Genomic DNA, 25,716 nt, shown 5'->3' with positions numbered 1-25,716 from the left:
CTGTGGGCTAAGACATTTGCATGTGAATTTGGGGGAAAATTCAGCCTATAAGATATGATATCCTATTTTGGATCCTGGAAGAGAAACAACATTAGTGGAAAAACAGGAAATCTGAATAAAATCTGTAGTTGAGTTAATAGGGTTGTACTAATATTAGTTTCTTTCTTTCTTCCTTTTTCTTTCTTTCTTTTATTTTCAGTCTAATCAAAAACATGCCTTTATATTAGTTTCTTACTTTTGATAATTTTACATAAGATGTTAATGTTACAGGAAGCTGGGGGAAGGGTATGTGGGAACTTTCTGTATTATCTTTGCTAATCTTCTGAAGGTCCAAAAGTATTTCAAAATAGTTCAAATAAATTAGTTATAAAGAAATCAAATTTCTTTGAAAACATAAATAAGGGAGACTCAAATTAAAGAGAAAATATGCATATAAACAGAAAATAGGCAAACAATACAGAAAAACAGATACAAAGGAATGTTTGTAAAACTGGTATTATGACTGATTATTCTGTAACAAACATAAAGAACTAGAGGAAATCGATAAATTGATACAAAATGTAAAATGCCAAATTTGCCCCGAGGGAATGTGAAATTTGAATATAACCATAAGCATAAAAAAATTTTAAATCATTCATTTCCCAGAAAAACTTCAGGCCTTCATACATGATTTTGTATAAGAATTCTAGCAAATTTTTAAGGAATAGTTCTCTTATTTTTAAAAGTTCCTAAAGCCAAAAAAGAACTAAAACCATCCAATTTATTTTACATGGTTTTGCTTCCAAACCACATAAGAACAATACTAAAAAAAAAAAGTAGTCGCATTTTAACTATGCATATAAATCTAAGAATCCTAATCAAAATATCAGCTAAGCAAATATTAAAATATATTAAAATAATTACACATCATGATCCACTGGAGTATATCCCAAGAATAAAAGTATGTTTCAATATTAGAAATATATCAGTGAAATTCACAGCTTAGTAGGAAAAATGAGAAAAAATTATATGATTGTTTTAACCAATATAAAAATGCACTTTACAAAGTTCCAACACCTAATTTTTTTTTTCATGGTAAACTAGAAATAGAAGGAAATTCTTAACTTAATAAAACCTGCCTCTAACAACCCTATACTTAAAGGAAAAACTTAAAAGATGTTCCCTTTAAATCAAAAATGTTTACTGTCACAGATGCCATTTAACACTTACTAAAAGTCACAACTAATTCTATAAGGAAAAAAGTGAGATGTAAAGATCAGAAGAGAAGCAATTAAACTGTCATTATTTGTAGATGACATGATCATTTATCTAGCAGTAAAATCAACACATAAATATGAGAACAATAAGAAAATTCAGCAAAGTTGTTAGATACCAGATAGCGTTTCTCTACACCAACAATCTCCAACAAAAAGTCAGTACTAAAAATATGCCATTTAAAATAGTAACAGAACTTATAAATTCTCTAGTAATTAAGAGTACACATGATGGGGGAGGGTATAGCTCAGTGGTAGAGTGCATGTTTAGCATGCCTGAGGTCCTTCGTTCAATCCCCAGTACTTCCATTAAAATAAATAGATAAATAAACAAACAAACAAACAAACAAACCTGCTTACCTCACCCCAAAACAAAAGCAGAACAACAAAAAATGAATAAATAAAATAAAATATTTGTTTAAATACACATAGAATACACAAGGTACTGGGGGTTGAACCCAGTATCTCCATTTAAAAAGATGTAATTTAAATAAATAAAATAAATAAATCAAGAATACATGAAACTTACAGAGAAATTTTGTAACTCTAATGAAGGACAAAATAGATCTGAATAAATGGAGAGTCATTTTATGTTCTGAAAGGGAATAATTTTACTGTTTTAAAAATGTCAGTTCTCATCAAATGGAGCTATAAATGTAATGCAGAATCAATCAAAATTCTGTAGATTTTTTAGAAATTTGATAGCATACTTTAAGTAGAAAAATAAGAGTCAGCTGTGAAAAGGGGAAAGAGGTAGGCTTTCCCCAAGCAAATATTGAGACATACTACCCAACCACAGCAATAAAAATTATAGTGTTGACAGGAGAACAGACACAGGAAGCAGTGGAACAAAATAGAGAGCTCTGAGACATACATGTGCATGTAAGGCACATGTATGTAAAATAAAGGAGGATAGTGTTGGGAACCTGGCTCACTAAATATAACTGGATCCCTACTCAATACCATGTATAAAAGTGAACTCCCAATACACAGCCTATGAAAGGTACAACTTTAAAGATAGTAGTTGATGATTTAAGAGATTGTTTTTGTGGGAAGGCATTGAGAGTTCCTACACGAAACCCAAAAGCATAAACTGTAAGTCCAAATTTTGATTAAGTAAATAACATCAGAAAGTTTTAAAAATTCTGCTTAAGGGAAAATATTATGGGCAAAGTTACCTGAAAGGTGACAGATTGGGTGATACTGCAGTTCTAAAATTGCCAAGGAAACAGTACCTAGAATACAACAGGATCTCTTCCAGTACAACAGAAATACAGGAATCATAATAGGAAATGGGCAAAAGCTATAAACAAGCAGTTTACAAAAAAAGTAAACCCAACAGGCTTAAAAGCACATGAAGAGATGCTTAATAAGCTCATTAGTAGCCAGAGAAATGCAAATTAAAGCAATAGTGAGATACCACATTACAGTCATTAAACTGGCAAAAATTAGAAAGCTATGTAGTGCCAAGTGTTGGCAGGGATGTGAGGCCATAGGAGCCCATACGCCGTGCTGGTGTGTGTATGTAGACTGATGCAGCCTGTCTTGAGAACAATCTTGCAATATTTTGTAAAATCATATTTAGCCCTCCCTGTGACCCAGAAATCCTGCATTTTGGTTTATCTTTCAAGGAAATTCTCATGCAGGCCCATAAAGGGGCATTTAAGCTAACCACAGTGTTATTGCAATGGCAGGGTAGTGAAGACAATTTGGGTATTTATCCCTAGAACTGGACATTTTCCACACACTATGCAGCATTAGAATATTATGTAGTAGTAGAGAAATGGACTGGTTGTATGAGTAGCAGCAGAAAGATTTTTAAAACAGATTTCTATAAATAAAAAGCAGAATCATGAGATATATAGCAATTATTTCATTAAAATGATTTGCACACAAATAGCACATGAACAGAAGAGCATACTTCATAGTTGCTAATGGGGTGGGATCAAGAAGAGCCTTTGTACAGGGGACAAAGATCAATTTCCTTTTTGTTACCATCTAACTGTAAAATACTCTAGAACCATGTTTCAGTCATCTTTGGGTAACTTCCTCACTTGGGTCCTCTCGTCCTCAGAAAACACTGCTCAGAAAAACATTTCTCATTTAGCTCAAACCCATAACTACAAAAAGTACAGGAGAACCAAGAACACAGTCTGATTCCCCTCTAGAAAATCTAGAAGAATTTGACAACAGTCAGTCTTAGGGCAAGAAAATGTTCTCGTCCCCCACACTACTTTGCAACTGACATGTCGAGAGAAGCTTGCCAAAAACTTTACATAGTGACAAATATCTTCCATCTGTCTGGCTTCTTGTTCTTGGAAGGCTTTTTGGCAATCAAGTCACACCTTCCTTGGGAAGGTCTATATACTTTGTGTGGAGAAAATAACTCGTTTGATTTTAAAAAAAGAGAAACAATAAATATAAAATAAAGTAAGGTCAATCAGGAGGGACATCTGTTCTCCATCCACGAGTATACAGTCTTTCTATTTTGGGGCTCCTGAAGGTGATACTTTCAAAGTCAAGTGCAACACATCTCTAAAAGTGCACAGGTTTAGAGTTCAATAACAAATGATTATACCCCTAAAAAATATATTTTGAGCTTGCTGCTTTTGCAGAAGTCACTGACTAATGTCTCCTTAGTTTTCCTTCACTGGAATAATTTTGAGCTACATTCTCTTTCAATTTTAAATGACAAGATGACAGTTTATTTTATCAAACACATCCACAGTCTTCCTCATATCACCTCTTTGAATATGACCATTTCTAAATGGAGTGACACAACCCTTGTCAGGGAACCCAATACAAAGAAGTCACCTATTTTGACTCATTTTATTCAAGCAACAATTCTATAAAGGAGGAAGTACTTTTCTTATTTCCCAAATAAAGAAAATAAAGTTCAGAAAACTTATATAATATGTTCAAAGCCATACCTTAATTGCTAGGAAATAAAAAATAAGAACAAAATATATCCTGTCAGAGAAAATTAATGTCTACTGTGAACACTAATCTGTCTTACAATATATAATAATGATTTTATACCTTGAGTTTCCTGGTGATTTCATTAAACAAGTCATTTATATTAGTGTTTGGCTACAATATCTAAGTGAAAAATACTCTTTTGTTAGTAATTTTTTAAATCATTAAATTTCTCTTTTTTTCTGTTGGTCCTTATACATATAGCTCTTCAAATCAAATTACCATCTGATAATCAGCACAGTTTTTTATTTTAAATGACTTTTTCCTCGATCCTAATATTCTATACAGAAGGTACAAGTCAGACATTCCTTGTAACTTTTCAAAGATACATAGCTTGTGTCAGGGAATTCTTCTGATTTAGAAATAATAAAAGCAGATAAGGCTATAAAGTAAATTTAAAATGTTCCCATTGGAATTTAAAATAAAGAGCTTTGTTAGATACCCAAGATATGAACTAAATTTAGGCTTTTCTTGTATGCTTTACACCCTGTGTTCTACATTTTCATTTAGCAGGTGCTCATTAAGTGTCTGACATTATACAATACACCCTTAAAATATCCTCACTGAAACTGTTATGTGACTGGTATTAATCTCCCTAATTTATATCACAACTATATATGGCCAATATCATTCTCCCTAAATAATAGTTGAGAAATTTGGGACACAAAAAGGTGAAATGGCATACCTAAGGACACACAGCTAATACGTTGATCACCACATCACCCAAATCTGGGAGACAGTTGTGTTTCCTCAGGGGCACCCTATCCACAATGGGCAATCAGCATGGTAATAACTAAAAAAAATGAATATGATGTCCATATCTTAGGTGTAATGGTAAGAAGACTGGGCAGAAGACCTAAGTTTGAGTTCTTGTTCAAGTTGGTGAGTTGAGTGTATGTTTCTCTACCTTGTCCCTCCACATCCAACCATAATGGTAGTGAATAAATACAAGAAGGAATGAGAAGTAGTTGACCAGAGATTTGACATAATTATCTATGATCATACTGACGGTAAGCCAGAGTGGTGGAGCTAAGCCCAGGACATGCTCAGGAGAAGGCTGGAACAGAAGTGAACATTGCTTTCTAAGCAAAGTTTCTAGAAGGATTTTAGGCTCAAAGTCAGTATGTATCAAGAGTGGAAGTAGAAGATGAGGCAGACATTAAGGTGATGAATTGAAGGATATTTTTCCCTTCTAAGCAGTTATACAAGTTGGCACATCCTCTGCATTCAATGATGACACTTATTCCCAAGCTAAAAACCAAGACCTATTCTGTAAAGAGACTGAAATAAATGCCTGGAAAGAACTAAAACTTTTAAATGGTTATTAGTTCTCCCAGAGTAAAGGTCTAGAGTGAGCCAGAGATTGCCAACTGCCTTCTCAGGCATCCTAGAGTGAATGAAGCCTGACAGTCGGGGGGGGCACTGAGGAACTAGGCCTTTACATCTGCCACAAGAATCCACTCCCTGTAGCTGTATACAGTAACCTAGCCCTTCTGACATAAAACTGATGACTAACAAGGGTCGGATTTGGGATGAACTGGCAGCATAAAGGAGAACTGCTATGAACAAGGGAAATAACTGAACCTGAAACAAGGAGCAATAATTCAGGGAACAGAAGACAATTTCATAGATATTTTAACTAATATCCTCAAAGAGATTTGAGAAAATGAACATATAATTATGAAAAAGAAACAATCAGAGCAAGAAAGAATTCATGGAAAGTAAAAGAGATTTCCAAATGAAAACTAATTTAATTTTTCAAAAAGGTAGGAAAAATAAAAATAAAGATAAAAAAAAAAAAGAGATGGAAAATGAGAGAAAAGTTAAGATATACAGACATCAATCCAGAAAGTCACATATCTAACTGTAGGAGTTCCAGAAAGAGAAAATGGATAGGCCAAAACAGTTTTAAGCCATCATATAAGGAAATTACTGAGTGGAAAAGTCTAAAAGAGCCAATTAATTGATGAGGTTGATAAATTTTTAAAAATCACATATAAGCACATCATCATGAATATTCAAAACCCCAAGGAAAAAGAAAAGATCTTAAAAGTTTCCATGAGGAAAAAAGATTAGCTACAAAGGTATAATAAATCAGGTTAACATTAAATTATTCAGCAGCAACAGTGAGTGCTAAAAACAATATAACAATATCTTTATATAATTCTGAGGGCAGAATGACTTTGAACCTATAATTCTGTATTCAGACAAATAATCAATCATGCATGAAGACAAAGACTTTTTCAGCTATGGGGAGATGTAGCAATTTTACCTTACGCAGAATCTTTCTAAAAAAATATTTGAAATTGTTATCGGGGGTGGGAAAAAAAAGAATTCTAGAAATAAAGAGGACCAGCATCCAACACACAGTTGGATCCAAAATTTCAATAATTTGAAAATATTTCTACAATAGTTATGCTGCTGAAGGCCTAAAGCAATTTGTACAAATTTTGAGATTCCAAGAATATCTTAAAAAAAAAAAAAAAAAAGTACATTTTCTTTAGCAAACGATTAAGAAGTTGGATGACCTTAGAAATAAGAAAACATGGTTTCTTTTTGTTTCTTTCATATGAAAAAGAAATTAGCAACTGCATGAGGGGGAAATATGTGAAAGGTCTTGATGCAGACATGCACAAACTAAAGGTAACATTGTTCTGAGCAATGGATCTAAAAAAGAGGAAAGATAATCCATTGGTCCCTGAAACCTGGACTATTCTGAAAATGGCATAGATTCAGATATTCAGATTTTAATTCTTAGAAGCAACTTATGGACAAAGGACAGAAGTGAGTTTTGTTTTTGTTTTTGTTTTTAATGTACTGACAGACTGTAAATGTTACCATCTTTAATTACCTAAAAATATTGGAATAGGGGTAACAGGGTAAAGAAAGAAAAGTAAAGGACAGAAGATACCATTTAAAATGTATGGGTATAAAAATCCAGGTAACCAATAGAAAATTTTTACATATTATTAATAATACAGTAGCTAGAGTAGAGAAAGGAAACATGAAATATAAAGAAGCTAAATTCCACATCTGTCATATCAGAGAAGCCAATGATGATTTTATTTCCTAAAACTTATAATCCCAAGTTTCCACTGATGATGCTCTTCATTGGAGATGCACCCCTGCCTATACTTTCTTTCCTATGGTGCAAAGTCTGCCTCCTCCAAATTCATGTTCAAACGTTTGCAGTGTCTCCTCTGGCTCTTCCAATCTCACTTCTGTATCCTGTGCCCCTAACTGGCAGTTTCTGAGCAGCCCCTGACCTGACATCTGAGCCCTCACCATAAGAGGCAACAAAGTGTGTCAGGAAATGCCAGATGCCAAGACCTGCCAGCCACCAGCTTGAGAGAGGTCTGACCTTCAGAATGTCATCCCAGGCACACCAGTGAGGAAAGCAGTGCTTTGCCTGTGAGTTTGCCTGCGGTGCCTCTGCCCTTAGTCTCCTGCTGTCTGTGCCTGGAAAGGTTTTCCCTGTACAGATCTCAGCTGGGGAGCAGAAAAAGCACCCAACTGATTTATGCAAGAAATTCTAGATTTTCAGTCTCCACTTCCCTCACCTCTCAACTGTTCCACTTTATTCATTCACATTCAAGAATGGGGCAACTATAATTAGCTTATTCTTTGAGTAAAATCTCATTAGAGAATTTGGAAAACCCAAACTCCCAGAGCTAAAGGAGGCAATGGGCAGGAAGGAGAAAAGAAAAATGGAAAATAAAGAAAATAAGAATACATCCACAATCTACATATTACTACAGGCTAGGAATTTTTAAAGCACTTAATGTGTTTCTGTATTTTAAGCATTTATTGAACACTTTCTGTATACTTTACTTATCTTCTTTGTCAGCCTCCCTCTGGCTACATTATAGTAACATTGACTTCCTTTCTGCTCTTAGAGCATTTGAAGCTCATTCCTATCTCAAGGGCTTTGCTCTTGCTGCTCTCTTTCTCAAGGATGATTGCCTAAGCTTGTTTCTTTCTTGTCTGTCTCCTTCTCCTCCTTCATTTAACTCAGTCAGCATTTTAAGGAAGTCTTCCCTAACTGCCATATTTACTGCAGCCCACCTTACCTCTCAGCCATTCTTTACCATATTATCTTATTTATTTCCTTACAGCATTCATTTCTACCAAGAATTACTATATTTTGCTTGTCATCTATGTCCCCCACTCAAAAAATCCATGAGGACAGGGATTTTTGTCTGTCTTTTTTACTGTTATATTCTCAATACCTATACCCCTGGCCTGGCACATGTTACATACCCCATTTTTTAAAAAAGAATAACACATTCCAGACATTATGCCAAAGTCTTTACATATATAAGATCATTTACTCTTTACATTGTGCTCTATGCCCTTTACAAATAAAGAAATTCAGCCACAGAGGGAAGTAAATAATGTGCCTAGTATTACACAGGAAGTAAAGTGGAAGCTCATAGATTTAAATCTAGGTTTATAGTCCCCAAACCCTTCTTCTTAGGAACTATTCTATACTTCCTGAAATATGCAGGCAATTTCTAGAGGCAGTGAATATGAGAGGTCATGAAATGTGGTCCTTGCCCCTGAAGGACATGTATAACTAGTTGAGGAAACAGGATTTTTACATAAAGAAACAAATTGTAACAAGAGGCAGCTGCTCTCATGATAGTCCCTGTTTTAAAGGTGAGAAATCAAAATATAATCCAAAATAAAATGAGGGAGAAACAGCATGCAGCTCAGTGGCTCACCACTCCAGTGCTCTTGCCTGTGATGTCCTTGCCTTCATAACCTGCTAGTCATTCTGCCTCTGCCAAGGGTCATACACAACACTGGAATGCTTCAGGACTCAGAATGGCCTGCAGCCAAATGTTTTGGATGACTAAAACTGAAGTTGCAAAGCATTTACAACTTTTAATTTTTACTCTTAGAATCTGGTAAAAGGAATTAATTATATGTATTTCAACCTTATCAAATACTGTTTACTTTTTCCCAAGTTTGCTTCTAGATTATAAAGAGTTTTGTTTTTGATGTAGACTTCTGAAACTATCCTTACATCATCTCATTCCCAGGGTCTGGAGAGGACCTAGGAACTTACCAGCAGGCTTTTTACATGATCCTGATACCCAGTCAAGTTTGGGGTCAATGAATAATGAATGTAACTTAAACTTTTACTTGATGACCCAGGGTCTCTCCGTACCTGTTATTTAACTACACATTCACTACAGCCATAGCTAGTGCAGGTGATGGTCACCACTCCCCTGGGTCTCAACTTCCTCACCTATAAAAGTAAAAATAAATTGGATTACATGATCTCTAAAATCGTTTTTACTGCTAAAATTCTAATTCTTCAAAAAGGAGCTTCCCCACGACATTTACTAGAATATTGTTTATTTAAAGAATGCCCCAATTGTTATTTGCCTCTTTCTCAAAAAAAAAGTGGAAAGACAAATACATTTCTAAATAACTGTCAGAGGGCCAATTATGAGGGCTTTCCCTCAAAACTAATTATTAAGTCAATACCTAAAGCAGCTTGCTCAAAAGTTTGCCTTATCCAGAAAAATAATAATCTTCATCCTTCTTTTCATGGGCCTTGGACTCATCCTTCAACATTCCCAGCATTGTCTCTCATTTCCCTGTGGTCAGCACAGTGTACAGCAGCCCGCTCCTCATTCCTTGCCCCAGCGGCTCACGTATATTACATGTTTATGGGAAGAAGTAGTCATGTATCAGTTTGTGCTAAGGTAATTTGCACTGTGAAGCCTAAACATTCTTTTCCATCATGTGGTCATTATTATTTTTAAAGATTTTTTCTGCCTTAGGATTCTAGAAATTACTAATGTTAAAAACTGTCTTTAAACATGTTAAAGCCTTAAGTAATATTTATGTAACATGTCATTTTAATTATTTTTTTCCTAGGAAACTCCATTTATAATACATTCAAACTCTGAACAACTTCTAGTCAAATCAATAAGGTCAAAGTGGCAAACAGAGCATCTTAAAAATATGTATTATAATGTACTAATATTCCTTTAATAGGTTAAGCTCTGCATCAGCCTGATTGTACAGCTTTGACTTCCCGAAATAAAGCTCTGAAATGCATGCACAGTCAACCTGTTTTTATGATGATTAAACCTTTAGGAGCTTGATTCCTCACTACTTACTGAAAAGAATAATTCAGTTTCATCAGAACTATGAGAGTACTCTGTGGGAAACAGAGCTTCATGAAAAAGTAAAACACTATTCCACAGCATCATAGATTGCTAATTGTTTTTCATCAGTTCATTCATCTCCATTTTCCCATCCCCACTCTTAATTTTTCCCTCTCTCCTCTCTTTGCCCTCCAGAGATTCATGCATACACATACACACATTTTCTTTTCAGAATGCATCCTTTAATGGGAAATCTTAAATATAATACATTTAGCTATACAAGCAGTAAAACCATGCTTAGCAATAAATTCTGCAAGTAATTTGGCCAGATGTTCTTTTTGAGCCCTAATGATATGTAAATGTGAATTAATATTCCTTTGATCTATCAAAATTTCCCACTTCTCGCCCTTGTCTGATTTCATGTATGCAGTGATCTTATGTTCCAGACAAATAGAAATGTGATCTGGCAAACTCATACACACATAGAAATACATATAGAACCCTTGAAATAAGGATAGCCATAGAATAGCATTTTATATATGTTCCCTCTACACCAGCAACCTTCAACCAGAGGAATTTTTATCCCCTAGGTGATACTTGGCAATGTTTGTAGACATTTTTGATTGTCACACTGGATGGGGAGGTTGCTACTGGCATCTAGTGGGTGAAAGTCAGGGGTGCTGATAAATGTCTTACAATAAACAAGACATCCCCTACAACAGGGGATTATTTGGCCCCAAATTTCAGTAGTTCTGAGGTGAAGAACCCCTACTCTACACAGTGGTCTGAGGCATCAAATAAGGGAAAAACCAAACTCTGCATTCCATTCCAGGCAGCTGTAAGAAAAGAAAAGAAAAGAAAAGGAAAGAAAAGAAAAAAGAAAAGAAAAGAACAGAACAGAACAAGACCACACTTCCACAATTCCATTTAAATCTCTTTAACCAAAACTACTTACATGGCTATACCACACAGCTTTTACTTCCACCCTGAAACCTCTAAGCACTTTAGAATGGAAAGACAGATCTGTTTCCTCTATTTTTAGTTTATAAGTGGTCTTTTATTCTCACTGTCCTGGACTTTTCCCCACAGCATGAGTGAAATGCTTTGCCAGATGGTGTGGGAAAGATTTTGATAATCATTACCTCACCTATTCTGAAAATAAAAGTTTCTGCAGCTTCTGGCCCAGTGTTTTGTATATTTCACATGTATTAAAAAGAAAGTGTGGTTATAGGTTCTAGCATAGCTTGTCTTTTTTAACAAAATTATTCATGAAGACCAATAGCAATCTAATTTATATACAGCAGTAAGGTGTAAGTCTAGATTTTTTTTTGCTGTTTCTATATATGCATATTTTGCTGCATCTTGAAAACTTATAGATGATAATAGAACTTTATAGCTCCAGAGACAATGGAATATGATTTCCCATTTTCTAATATCATAGGTCATCAAATAGAAGATGCCATTAATTTTAAGATGCACTATTATTACATTGCGTACCACTAAAAGAAAATGTATGCCAATTGGAAATGATGTACCCTCAGTCATAAGACATATCTCAATTTGAGAGATATCAAAATGTGAAAAAGGTCTATCTTAGAATTGATAAAATACATTATTCTGTATTACCTTTTCCTATTTCTCAGAGAAAAGCCATGTGTCATGTTATTCTATAAAAATCCTTCCACAATAATGTAATAAGGTATGCACAAGGGACAAAACACATAGTGAGAAAAGTAGGTTAAGGAAGTAAGCCAAAATTGTATGTAATTCTAAGTTTCCTTTAGGTTATAGGTGCACTGGTGGACAAGATTTTTTAATCCTATGTTGTCTTTTTTTTTTTTTTTAACCTTTTTCTAATTGATGTACAGTCACTTTACAATGTTGTGTCAATTTCTGGTGTACAGCACAATGCTTCAGTCATACATGAATTGTGGGGAAAAGTTACAACAGATAGTGTAATGAATGAAAATTAACTGGATTTCAATTAATTATGAGTATTTGTTAATGGTAAAAGGGAAAGAGACCGCCGTCTTTGACAAAAAGGTAGGAAATCAACTTTTTGTTTGGGGAAAATAATCTTAGGGTCAGATCACATTTAAGCTAATCTGTGTTTTCTATAAATTCTACCTATAATAAATTCTTTCTATAATTCTACCTATATAATAAAACTAGATGAATCCTATGATTGCTTAGATGCACTATAATATCCTTTGGTATAAAAAAGAAAGTCATTGTCCTTATACTAAATTTGCTGTTTTAGAAAATGGGGGTGGGCAGGATGAGAAAGACTTTTAGCTAAGAAGATTAATTTTTTCTTGAACTGAAAAAGTATTTCATAGAACAGCTTATTCACTGAAGTTTTTTCATAGGTCCAGTTTTAGAAAGAAAGACTTATTAGATAAGTGAAATGCCTAGTCAAAGTAGAAATTACACCTAGAAAAGGTTTTTTGTTAAAAGCTGAAAAGTGAATAAGACCAAAGGATCAGGAAAACAAGGCAGTGCATATGCCATAGCTGTGTTGGGCAAGAGCCTAATAATGCTTTTGGCTGCAAAACCTCCCAAGCATAGTTCCAGGGCTGGTGAACTCCCTATTTGCACGTAGTGGCCACCAGGCTGCTGAAGTTATCAAAATTCCAATGTACCATTTTAGTAATTCTGTTTAACCCTGTGAACATCAATGCAGAACTGAAGAGAGAAAACACACAAGGCGCTAATGCTTCCTTATCAACCAAATGCAAAATAACACCAACATACTTCTCAGCATCCCGGTATATTACAAATTCAATAAAACACAGTGCTTGTTGGAAAAGGGTAGCCTTAAAATCCTCAACAGTGAACAACAAACTGCTGCTTTTCTGAAGTTGAAAGTAAAATTTGACTTATCCGGGAGCTGAGTCTGTAAAATCACTCTAGTGAGGGCATTAGTTCCCTCCCCGGAGGGTAGGCCTAAACTCTTGTCATTTACTTAGCAGTCTTGGAAATCCCATTTCTGCTTCCGAATGCATGTTCTAGAAAGTGGCAAGAAAGTGCTGTAGCACTGTTTCATCACACTAAATAGCCTTCTTTGAAGATGTAAAGCCAACTAGAGAGGTAAGTTAAAGACAGGTTGTTCTTTTAAGAGTAAGGAAAGAAGAGGGGAGGCTGTAGCTCAGTGGTAGAGTGCATGCATAGTATGCATGGGGTCCTGGGTTCAACCCCCAGTACCTCCATTAAAATAAATAAGTAAACCTAATCCCTCCCTAAAAAATTAAAAAAAATAAAATAAAAAGAGTAAGGAGCTTTAGGATGCCTAAAGATTGGTACCTTGAGGGAAATTACACAAGTATATTGAGGCCCTTGATTCAGAAACCTGTGAAACAGGTTGTTGAATTTTAAGTAAATTTATTCTTATTTTGAAACGGAGTTCTCATCTCCATTAGTGTATATACTTAATTCAGTGTACATGGAGAGGGCTTTCTCTAAATATCCTGTGAATAAATGACCATGATAAAGTCAAACACTGAATATATATGAACATGATCCCCATTTAAATGAGCATACATTAACTGATTTCAGCATTATAATCAGAACTTCACAAGTTAAAGTGACACATTTAATTATGTATATAGTCACAGCATTTAAATTGAAAGGAACCAACAAGTAACCTAGTCCAACCCCTTTTAATTTACAGATGAGGAAACCAGTTTAGAAAGGCTGCCCATGGTAACACCATAGTCAAGGGTGTGGTCCAGGCTAGGACCAACATCTTCTGTCTTCGAGGCCAGTATTTCTTCCATGATCCACTATCATTACAGGCCATCAAAATAATTAGGAATGAAACTAAACCATTATATACATTATGAATTACTATAAATCATATGACTTTAATACAGCTAAACTAAGAAAGCGTATGTTTGGATAGGGACAGTATTTAGGAAGATAGAAGCTATGATACAAAATATATACTGAGCTTTCCATGTGATGACAGTTCTTCACTTAGTCTTTTTCGAATCCCAAAGGAGATACACTTTACTATTCACAGTTTACAGATGAAATAATTGAGACTGAAAAGTCTCAATAGCAAAAGTCCATCTAAAAACTCTTTGATCCATTACCCAGGTAGACAACTCTGTGCTGTACCTGCAGGTTACCTCTTCAACCACTACCAGTACCCACGAGAGACATAAGACATGGTTGGCCTAGAGCAAGATGGTAATTTCTCTAATGCTGTGTGAATCATCCTCTTTTGTTGAAAGCAGAGATCTGTACCAGAATCTCTGATGGAGGTGTGTGGGCATATGTTTGTGAAGGAGAGAAAGTGAAGTGACCCCTCAGGAGTCAATGACTCAGTGACACCAATGTTCATTACATTGGTTTCTAAAAAGGGGTTTCCACACTATTGTGATCTTTCCTTCATTACCCGATTGCCTTTTTTTTTTTTTAACCAAACTTCTGGTCTGACATTCACTTGGTTTCTTCTTCTGCATGTTACACTCCTATCAGTATCATTTCCACAAGATACTGCATTTATGTGTATCAGCACTGTTTCCAGAGCCGCCTGTGGCCCATTTGGGTAGGCCACTTAAGAACTCATAGAACAAGGAGTTATAAAGGTATCTGGATATCATCAAGTCTATTTCCACATTTTAATTGTGCAGAAACTGTCAGGTAACACAGCCAGTCAGAGACAAAACTGGGACTTGTGGCAAAGTTGTAACTGAAGTCTAATACTCTTCTCTCTATATAACATACTTGATTACATGATTGGTCAAAAAGAACAAGTGTCTACCACTTATTTGGCCAAATATGTTCATTATTTCAAGCCAATACCATGTTACATTCTTTAATAACAGAATAAAAACAAAATTGGTGATCAAGAGATAGTGGCATAAGGTAGTAGAAAGTACAGCCTCATGACTAGGTAGATCTAAATTTGATTCAGGCTCCCTAATTCACTAGCTATGTTCCCTTAAGCAAGTTGCTCAGCTTTTTGAAGTTCTAACTACCTGAGAATACTAAAAATTAAATGCAGTGGGATTTATATCTAAAGTATCTGACATGTAGTAGATGCTTAATATGTATCAGTTCCCATTAATTCTAACCCACCCCAAAGAGCCTAACACCACCCTAGCAAATTCCTTTAGCCCTTTGGGTCTGTTTCTCCACTGTGCAATGAGAAGAGGAAAGACATCAAATGAATTCCAAAATCCCTTACTGCTCATCAAGTAAGAATTAAGTCTCAAAGTTTCCTTTACCATAATTTAAATTCAACAAACACTTGTATTCATCCTAGGCACTGAACAGTTCCAGCCACCACCAGGAAGGTATCTATGGTTTAGCAAAATGAGATCCAATTCCATAGTACTTTAAGTTCCACACAGAAAAATTAATATGCAAAACTAAAAGACTTAACTTTAAAGAAAACTCTATGAAGACATCACAAACCTAATGTGATAAATAAAAGTAATTTAGGGTATACCTTAAATTATTAGTCTCACTTTTTTTTTTTTTTTTTTTTTTTTTTTTTTTTGCTGGAATGGAAGATGAGACCTAAAATATTTACACTGTTAAGCCTATAACAAAAGGCTCACAAGCCATTTAGGTAAAGCAACTAATGCCACTTTTGGGGGGGAAGAAAAAGAAATGAGCAGTAAATTTCTCTTCCCATAGGAGTTTTATGCCAGGCCTTAGAATTTAAGAAACTTGTATCATTCTGAAACAGAGGGGAATAAAATTTATTCTGAGAGGTATTTTACAGTGATAAGCATTAATATAAGACAATAATTGAGCATGTTCTACACATTACTTTTGAATTTCATGTATCGGATTTATACTCTCTAAAAATAAAATGTAATTTAAATGCTTGAATCTTGTATGCTAGACCTGAGGAAACTGTAGCTGAAATATTAACTGAAATTAAATGAAAGTCTTAACTACAAAGTTTCTTCTCTTCTTCCATGAGGAAATCATTACCAATAGATTTTTTGATACTGATTTTTAAAAGCCTTATTTTTGCAAATAACATTCTGTAGATTCAAAACGTATTTAAAATCATGATTAAGAGCTCCCATGGCTTCCCAAAAATTCATTTGTGGTTTACCCTGTTACCATACCTGTCATATACTATTCACTTACATTATAAAATTTTAGAATACACATCTTAGATGATAAAACATCAACAATATAAAAGACCTTTGCCTTTTATGAGTTTGAAGAGACAGAAAAGACACATTGAAATATTTTTTCTTAAATGTTTGAAGTAAACAATATAATATTTTTTAAAAAATCAGCTGCTGTATAAACAGCTCATACAACTTAATAAAAAAACTAACCATCCAATCCAAAAATGGGCAGAAGACCTAAGCAAGCAGTTCTCCAAGGAAGGCATACAAATGGCTAGTAGGCACATGAAAAAATATTCAATATCACTAATTATCAGAGAAATGCAAATCAGAACTACAATGAGAGATCACTTCACATCAGTCAGAATGGCCATCATTCAAAAGTCCACTAATGATAAATGCTAGAGGAGGTGTGGAGAAAAGGGAACCCTTCTACACTATTGATAGGAATGTAGTTTGGTGCAGTTGTTATGGAAAACAGTATAGAGATTCCTTAAAAAAACTGAAAATAGATTTTCCATATGATCCAGCAATCCCACTCCTGGGCATTATCCAGAAGGAAATTTAATTCAAAAAAATACCTGCACCCCAATGTTCATAGCAGCACTATTTACAATAGCCAAGATGGAAACAACCTAAATGTCCATTGTCAGATGACTGGATAAAGAAGTTGTGGTATATTTATACAATGGAACACAATTCAGTCATAAAAAATAATAAAATAATGCCATTTGCAACAACATGGATGAACCTAAGATTGTCATTGTAAGTGAAATAAGCCAGAAAGAGAAAGAAAATACCATACGATATCACGTATGTGGAATCTGAAAAAAAAAAAAAAAAAAGACAAACTCATTTACAAAACAGAAACAGACTCACAGACATAGAAAACAAACTTATGGTTACCAGTTGGGGAAGAAATTAGGAAGGGGTAAATTGAGAGTGTGAGATTCGCAGATACAACTACTATATATAAAGTAGATAAACAAGTTTCAACTGTACAGCACAGGGAACTATATTTAGTATCTTGTAGTAACCTATAATGAAAAAAATATGAAAATGAATATACGTATGTATATGTATGACTGAATTATTATGTTGTACACCAGAAATTGACACAACATTGTAAACTGACTATATTTCAATTAAAAAAAAAAATCAACAGCTGTTTTATATGGGTTTTTTTTTTTTTTTTTTTGGTCCTAAAAGATGATAGAGAGTAAACTATGCCCCCAACATAAGTTGTGTGCAGAGGTCCAGAGAGCCACAGAAATGTGCTTTAAGCATATATTTATGGCAAGCATAGTGTGAACCAGAGGCAGATGGCCTGGATCCTATTTCTGTTGTTAAAAACTTGATATGCAATTTTTGGGCAAGTCACTCCACCTTTCTGATCTGCTCCTTTATCTGTGAAACAGGAGGAACCATCTGACCTAGGATTTCTTCCAGTTCCTATAATTAACATCTGTGTGAATCCTCAATACTGCACCTGAGGGGCACGGGACATGGGCAGAAGCACTCACAGGAGAGCGCTTACTCTGCTGGTCATGCATGCTGCCAGGAGGGGCCAGAATCTGTAGAGAGCCAGACACTAAATGGCCTGGCTTCATGCCTTGGCCAAAGAACACCATCAATGACTATGACGGCACTTAATGAGACTCAGCCAGAAGAAACAAACTATTTTCTGAACATAGTCCAAGAACTAGGTAGGGGGTATGTAAGCCTCCACAACCTCAGACCCCCTGTGTTTCCAGTCTTTTATCTTGGATAGCAGAAAGCCTGAGTTCATTTAGGTGACCTGTACTTTCTAAGCCTTAAGAAAAATACTTCTGAAAATAAATGGTTCTTCTCCCCAGCCCCTTGTCTGACCCTTGAAAATACATATATTTTTACACAGCAGCTATAATACATGCAGCACTCTTAGGGCACCTTCATTAAACAGGTTAGCATAGTGGTTAAAAGTATGAAATGAGCACAAATCCTGGCTCTACTACTTAGCTGCTTTGTGATCTTGGGAAAGAAATTACTCTCTCTGTTCTTCAGGTTCCTTTTTGGTAAAATAGGGAAATTAATAAAACCTAATTTCATAGAATGTTGTGAGGATTGATCAAGATAATGCATGCAAAGCAGTTAGCATGGAGCGTAACATAAAATATATGTTAGTAAGAGATAGATAGATAGATAGATAGATAGATAGATAGATAGATAGGATCCATCTTTCAATCCTGGGACCTGGGACTCCCTGAAAAGGCTTATGTGAAGGCCAAAAGCAATTTTCTGGAAGTAAATGGCATCTGCTTATCTTTCCTCTTCTGAGCAAACAATATGGCAAAGACTCAAAGCTTGGCTCAGCTCTTACTAATAGGATCCTGCAGGAATCAGGAGGAAATGAGATTATCCTTAAAGTAGGAAAGAGTTATGCTGGTTTAAGACAAGATCCTTGTGAAAGAGATAGAAGGACACACAGAAAAAAAAAAAAACATTTAATATGGTCCTACAGAATCAAAGGAAAGGGATTGCTTTTCATTTATGCCTTTTCAAGCATTGCCAGTATAAAGCTGCAGAATTTTATAACTGGATGGCTCCTTCGAGACCATCTAGTTTAACTCCCTTACTTGATAAGTAGCTGAGGCCCAGAAAGATAAAGCAACTTATTTGAGGTCATTCAGCAGTAAATGACAGTGCCAAGACAAACAAGCTGACTCCTCCCATTTGCCCACCCAGTGCTCCTGCTGGTATCTTCCACCAAGTCATCATCCTGTCTTTGTGCCAAAAGGGCATTAAAACTCGCACACACACACACAGTTTCTCACTTTTGCCCAGTTTCCCAAGAGGTAAAGAAGCAGCTCAACCCCTAAAACCTTCTTCCCACTGGGATTTGAGGAGGATTCCAATCTGTACCCTCTCCCAGGCCCTCTTTGGAGTTTCTGCTCTCCTTTGTGTTCACGTTCACTCTTAAGGGCTCTTAGGAGTTCCTCACCCCAAAGATCATGTACATCTCAGAGCATAAGTTACCACCTGCTAATTTGCAACTTTGCACCTTCCCACAAATGCTATACCTTGAGGCAGGAAAATACAGAACTATTATTGTTTCCTCCAAGCTCCCTAATTGAATTCAGTGAGAACTGATCCCTACCTCCCTAGGATAACTCAACCAGGTTTGTTTATATAGTGTCTGTATGTGAAGGGCAGGAGAAACCTTAGGTATGCCTAACTCTGAAAGCAGGAGAAGGAGGGCACCAAGGAATAGGAGATGGATTGGGGGAAGGAGGGAGATGAGTAGAAGGAACACTGTGACCAAATTGCAAAGTCTGGATCCTGGGGACAGCTATACTGTGAGACTGACTCACTGCTGAGGAGACAGAACTGCCGAGGGGATTGCACTGTTTTCATTATGTGCTCTGGTAACTGACTAACAACAAACTGGCGCCCCCAAACTACACACGTAGGAGGAAGCGGGCAAAGGCTATCCCGAAGTAGCAGAAACAATGAACTCTTTTTCCTCCCTCTCCCTTTTCCACTCTCATGAGATGCTTGTCACTCTGCACCTTGCTGCGTACCCTGAGCTCACCAGATTTCGGTGCATCATCCCTGTCAGAGAACTCTCTCTGATCTCTGGAGGGTTAGAAAGAAACAGGGCATATCTCAGCTCTACCAAGAGCTGCCCGTCCTTTGCCCCTTGCCGGGGAACTGATCTGAGAGAACAGCTTTCGCAGAGTGTTTGAAACTGACAAACGCGGGGCGCTTCTTGTCCCTAAGCACATAAGCCTGCCTGGGGTGTCCCTCAGCCTGGGTCTCTGCTTTGAGAGTGGGAGGCTTTAAGTGTCACAGCCATGCATTCCTTCCCCACACGCTCAACTAACCATGAAACCGGAAGGAAGGCGTTGCTTTTATCTTTTTTCCCTCCCTACCTGAATTCCGGGACCAGGTTAGGCTGCAACCCGTAGAAAGCAGCGGAGAGAGTGACCAGCCACCCAGGCTTGTAACTCCCATTCTCGCACTCCAGATAAGGCGGGGACCACTTGACATGGCTCTTGTCCCCGCTAAGCCCGTCCCTGCGCCGCCAGCTATGGCCCAGGCCCCGGGGCCCCTGATTGGAGCCGCGGCGGTGTAAGTGGGTCCTCCACTTGCGCCGGAGGCCGTGGAACCACTCGGTCTCCAGCGTCGCGTTGGCCAGGTGGTGTGCCGAGGAGGACAGGTCCTGGAGCAGTATGCGACTCTCCTCGCGTGTGGCCTGGAGGAAGACCTGCGGGGCCGGTGCGGACAGCGACTCCGTGCTGAAGGTGATGGCCGCTCGGGAGATGCTGGGCTCACCCTCCAGGAGGCTCCGCACTAGTGCCTGGTACCACTCCAGGTCATCCTGCAAGTTCTGCTCCCGCGACTTATTGCTCTGCAGCATCATGTTGAGGAAGTTGGTGGCGTGTGTCAGCGTGTCCAGCGCCCCGTGCAAGGAGGGATGGGAGCTGTCTAGGGCAGGCGACTTTCCCGGCAGGCCCGCCAACTCGTAGCGACTGGAGCAGTTGGCTCGCTTCAGCTGGTGGGAGTCCCCGGTGTAGAGGTAAGAGGCCACGTCCATGGGCACCTCCTCGGCGAGTTTCTGCGCCAAGATGGTGCCGTCGGTGGAGCGGCTCCAGGGAGCTGAGGGGTCTGAGGCAGAGGCTCGAGCCGACTGTTGGGAGTGCTGCTTCGCCCTCAGGGTCCTCTCGCGAGGGGAATCCGGCCGACCTGGAGGGTCGCGGCTAGCGCCAACAACTCCCAATCCCAGATGAACGAGCAGGAAGCAGAAGAGTAAGGGGTAAGCCATGGCTCCCATCTCCCTTGCAGAGCGGAGAGGGGTAACAGGAGGAGTCACTTTTAAAATTTTGGTCATCAGTCTATCAACAGTACGACTTGTACTAGGGGTCTTGCCCCTGCTCCAGATGGCACCTAGTCCAAAAGGACTTTAAAGTAAAAATGTTACGAAATACGCCTGGCTGACTAAGCTACCGTCACAGGAAATCAAATCACCTGTGGCAACGCTGGCATTGGGTCCGCTCGGGGTTACGCACCTCGCAGCCTTGAGCCGAAAAGGTTACATCCCCTCTCGCTGCCGCCAGCTATAGTTAGCCTGCTTACGTCTTTCTGCTCAGCAGCTTCCACCGCCGCTTTCATTGAGGTGTGTTCGAGAGCTGCTGCTGCTGCTGCTGCTGCTGCTGCCGCCGCCGCAGCCGCCGAAGACGCTGCTCCATCATCTCACCCGTGGCAGGTCGTTCCCGCCTCCCGGCAGTGGCTCCTCCTCATTCGCTTTGCTCCAAGGCGCGAGACGCGCGCACACGGACCCGCACCGCGAGCGCAGCAGCGAGTCCCAGAGAGCAAGGGTTTCTGTTAAGCCGTTTGTCTCTCTTGAGCCGAGGGGGCCAGTCAGCTGGCTAATTGGAGCCTTCAGGTTCGGCCGCAAACCGCACTTCTGCCTCTCCGTGCTCTCGGGAGGAAAGCCGGTTTAAAGAGGCAGCTTGGCCGCAACCAAACCCTTGTAGGGCGGCTTCGAGTAGTCTTGCTCCCTGTTTGGCCGGCTGCGCTGTCAATCAGCCGCCTGCCATTTGTTGGGCTGGGCGGGAGTCCAGTGCCGAACCCTCGGCGGCTCGGAGGAGGCGCAGGAGGAGGCGGTGGCACGGAGTGTAGCCGCGCTGAGTCCTTTCAACCCACTCGCGTTCCCTGATGACTCGAGAACCCGAGTGGCGGGGGGAAGGGTGGGCGGGAGTGAGGGGATAAGCAAAGCTTGGCTGGCTCAGAGCGAAGGAAACTTGCGCGTACTGAGGAGGAGGGTGTTGGCGTCTTGCATGCTTAGTTAAAGCATCCTTTTTTGCCTGGAAAAGAGGGAGAAAGTAGTTTCATTGGAGACTTAAATCGGAGGGGAGGGATGTAGGATGGAGATGTGTCCTCCCGAGCATCTGCTCATTTTAGGCAAATTTTCAAATCTTCCTCCTTGTTGTCGGTTAAAGAAATGATTAAACCCTGTTTGCTGAGGTCTTAGCTATAAGGGAGTAATGGAGACACCTACAGGCTGAACTTTAAGAAAAAGTGCCATATTTAAGGAACCTCTGAAAGGGATGAAGGGGAACCTGTGAGAGTGTATGCACGTGAGGGAGACAACATGGGCAGGGTCAGGACTCTGACTGTGAGAGAATGAAAGAGAGTGAGTCTGTGTTGAGTGAGAAGGGAAGGCGTTCTGACTGGGAGTTCCTAGTATTAGTGGATGTAAGAACTAAAACATCTGGTTGGGGTATCCCAGCTGGAGAAAGAAAAGCTGAATAAGTATGCCAAGCCCCCCCAAAAATGATTGGAAAATCCCTTAACATAGCCTCATTGTTTTATTTGAAGCTTTCAGAGTATCTTCTGACATTTTCATTCTGGAAATACTAATTAGTGCTGGATAGGTAGTGTTTTATGACCTTGCACCTTCCATATGCGCTTCCATTTTCAAATTCCCCAAGAAAAGCATATATAAAAATCTCAAATTCACTTCAATTCCCAACTAAAAAAAAAAAAGTCACCTGTGGCATTTTAAGGTAGCTCTGCTTAGATTTACTTTGCCATCTTATTTTGTTCTCCTTGTTGAGAAAACACCTAAGCATGGAAATGTAGGCTCTAAAGAGCAAAGATTTGTCTGCATTGGTCACCATAGTATCTTGGGCACCTAGAACACACAGATGCCTGGCATACAGTAGATTCCAAATAAATGTTTGCCAAATTAATTAATGAACCAGAAGATTATGATGATGCTAATTATTTAAAAATCCATCTCCTTACCTAAGAAGAGAAGTCTGATATGTCAGTGGTGAGGGCTTTTGAAATAAGACATAGCAATCAGTTTTCCAAACTGCAATGTGTGGTCTCCAAGGGAGTTTTTACAGCTATGCAAATAATCATTATTAGATTTGTGTTTATTTACAAGTAGGTTTCATGTTCATATTTGATTTCTTTAAATTTTGCTTTGCAGCATATACTCCTTTACTAAATAAAGGTCATCTCATTTTAATCACCTACTATAGTACATGTGGCAATAATAACAGGAATCTCTGTTTCTTTAATTTATCAATGTATACAATATGATTTTCTCTCTATTTAATCATCTGAAGACTGAAGTGTAATTTCCTTATTAATTGATTTTTTAGAAAGCCTGCATAACTTATTAAAAATTCTTTAAATTTTTCTAGTATCACATTTTAAAAGGGAAGATGTAATTTTATTAGTAGGTGCTTCTATAAGTAATTCAATGACTCAGTATTATTGAAAGACCTGGGTTCTGGTCCCAGCATTATTTTAAGCAACCACTGGCAAGACATTTAAAAGTTTCTGTGTCTTGGGACACAAACTGTATGTGGGCCTCATGATTTGACATTGAGGGAGTCCTGAAATGGCACCTGAGCCACTCTCCAGAAGTGCCAGCCCTTCCCCTAGCACACATCTACCAAGAGTGAAGCAGGCTATGAAAGGCTCTTGCAATTTTGGCATTCCCTTCAGTGGATCACCTTCAGTCTACATCGCCAAACAATAGAGGTGAACTAGTTAGGTCTAGAACATCACTGCACAATAGAAATATAATGTGAGCCACAAATTTGATCAATACATATAACCTTAAGTGTTCCAGTAGTACATTTAAAAAGTAAAAAGAAAATAATGAAATTAAATGTAATAATATATTTTATTTAGCCTAATGTGTCATTTCAATAATTAAACAATATAACAATTATTAATGAGATATTCTATCTTGTTTGTACTAAATCTTCAAAATCCAATGTGTATTTTATACTCACAGCATATGGCACTTCACACTAGTCACATTTCACCTGCTCAATAACCACCTGTGGCCAGTGGCTACCATAGAACTCAAGCTCTGGAAAATAGTGCATCATGGTCTAGGATGCTCTAGACAACATAGATCCACTTAAAATAAGGTACTATGGCCCAAATGCACTTGGGGGCTTGGTCTGCTTAATAGATCAGGAGTCAAGCTAACTGAGTAGGTAGACAACCCTATGTCTATGTTAGTGCCCATCCCTGAAGGAGATAATTCAAAAGAACTTTTTATAAGGGACCAAGATATAACACATACTCATACCCCTCTAAGCAGACTGTAAAGTTCCACACCAACTCACAGACATATTATTCACTCAACAAATGTTGATTGAACTACATATCAGGCATTGTGCTTAGTACAGGGACAAACATCTGCCTGATAGACACATGGACCTTATATGTGTCTTAAGTGGATAGAGAGATAATAAAAAAGCAAACAAATAACTTTTACAATTACATATGGTGATAAGTGCCATGAAGAAATGAACATTGTAAAGTTACAAAGAGTGCATGGTATGGGGGCAGGGAGATTCTTACATAAAAAGATAAAAAAAAGAAAGAATTCAATGAGAAGTTAACACTTGAAGTGAGACCTAAAGATTGAGAAGTAGCTAACTAGGTAATAAGTAGTAGCAAACTAGCTAAAGGTAAGATGAAAAGAAACTAATCTTGGGTAGAGGGAGTCGTGTACGAGTGCACTAAGACTGCCAATATTCCACTCTTAGAAGGAAAGAGGAATGGAGAAAGATGACTGCATTAAGATAAAGTTCATTTATCATATAAAAGGTGCAAATAATTGAGACAAAAAGAAAATCATCTTATAAGATAATCAAGTGATCCTGGCATGATTAGCACCTCCTGACCACCACCGATTACATGGACGTGATTTGTAGAGCAGATAAATACCCTTGTGTGGCCTCAAATTAAGAACTGTTATCTAAATGCATATTAACATTATGTGGGAGCTTGACTGTGATAGAACAATATATACAAGACCTGTAGGCACTGTGTGAAAAGGCCCAAAGCATTTCCATCACAGCCCCAAAAGTCAATCTAATTGCTTTAGAACAGTCAGATCCTCGCTGTTGAAAAAGCAATATGCAATGGAGCTTTGAGTTATTAGTTGTTGGTATATTATTGATTTACCACTATTATAAAAAAAAAGATGTGATGTTAGCATATCTTTAAGTAAAAGAAATTAAAGGAGGTGAAAAAAACTGCTTAGAGCAGATTTTACGTGAGCAGTATAGGTAAAATTATTTTAAAATTTTAAGTGCTGCTTTAAATCGTGAAATCAGCAAGGTTTAGGACAGTGGGATATGGTGAAAGGACACTGGATTGGCAGTTGGGAGACCAAGCTCTACTCTTCTGCTCTGCCGATATCTAGCCATGTGACTTTTGACAGTTTTTTCAACTTGTCTG

General features: G+C 37.8%; 1 protein-coding gene across 1 annotated transcript in view; it reads right to left on the bottom strand.

The window, feature by feature from the left end:
• Nucleotides 1-22,153, bottom strand: part of GPR158 (G protein-coupled receptor 158) — a 304,191-nt gene extending 282,038 nt beyond the window's left edge. Inside the window, exon 1 of the mRNA XM_010965075.3 lies at nucleotides 20,367-22,153. Within this exon, the coding sequence (XP_010963377.2) occupies nucleotides 20,367-21,325 (959 nt within the window). The 5' untranslated portion in view covers nucleotides 21,326-22,153. The remainder of the gene's footprint in view (nucleotides 1-20,366) is intronic.
• Nucleotides 22,154-25,716: the final 3,563 nt, after the last annotated feature.

The sequence above is a fragment of the Camelus bactrianus genome, chromosome 35 (genome assembly GCF_048773025.1).
Source record: "Camelus bactrianus isolate YW-2024 breed Bactrian camel chromosome 35, ASM4877302v1, whole genome shotgun sequence".
In the NCBI taxonomy this organism is placed as follows: Eukaryota; Metazoa; Chordata; class Mammalia; order Artiodactyla; family Camelidae; genus Camelus; species Camelus bactrianus.
Note: the sequence above shows the minus strand (reverse complement) of the source record. Positions and strands in the feature narration are given on the sequence as shown.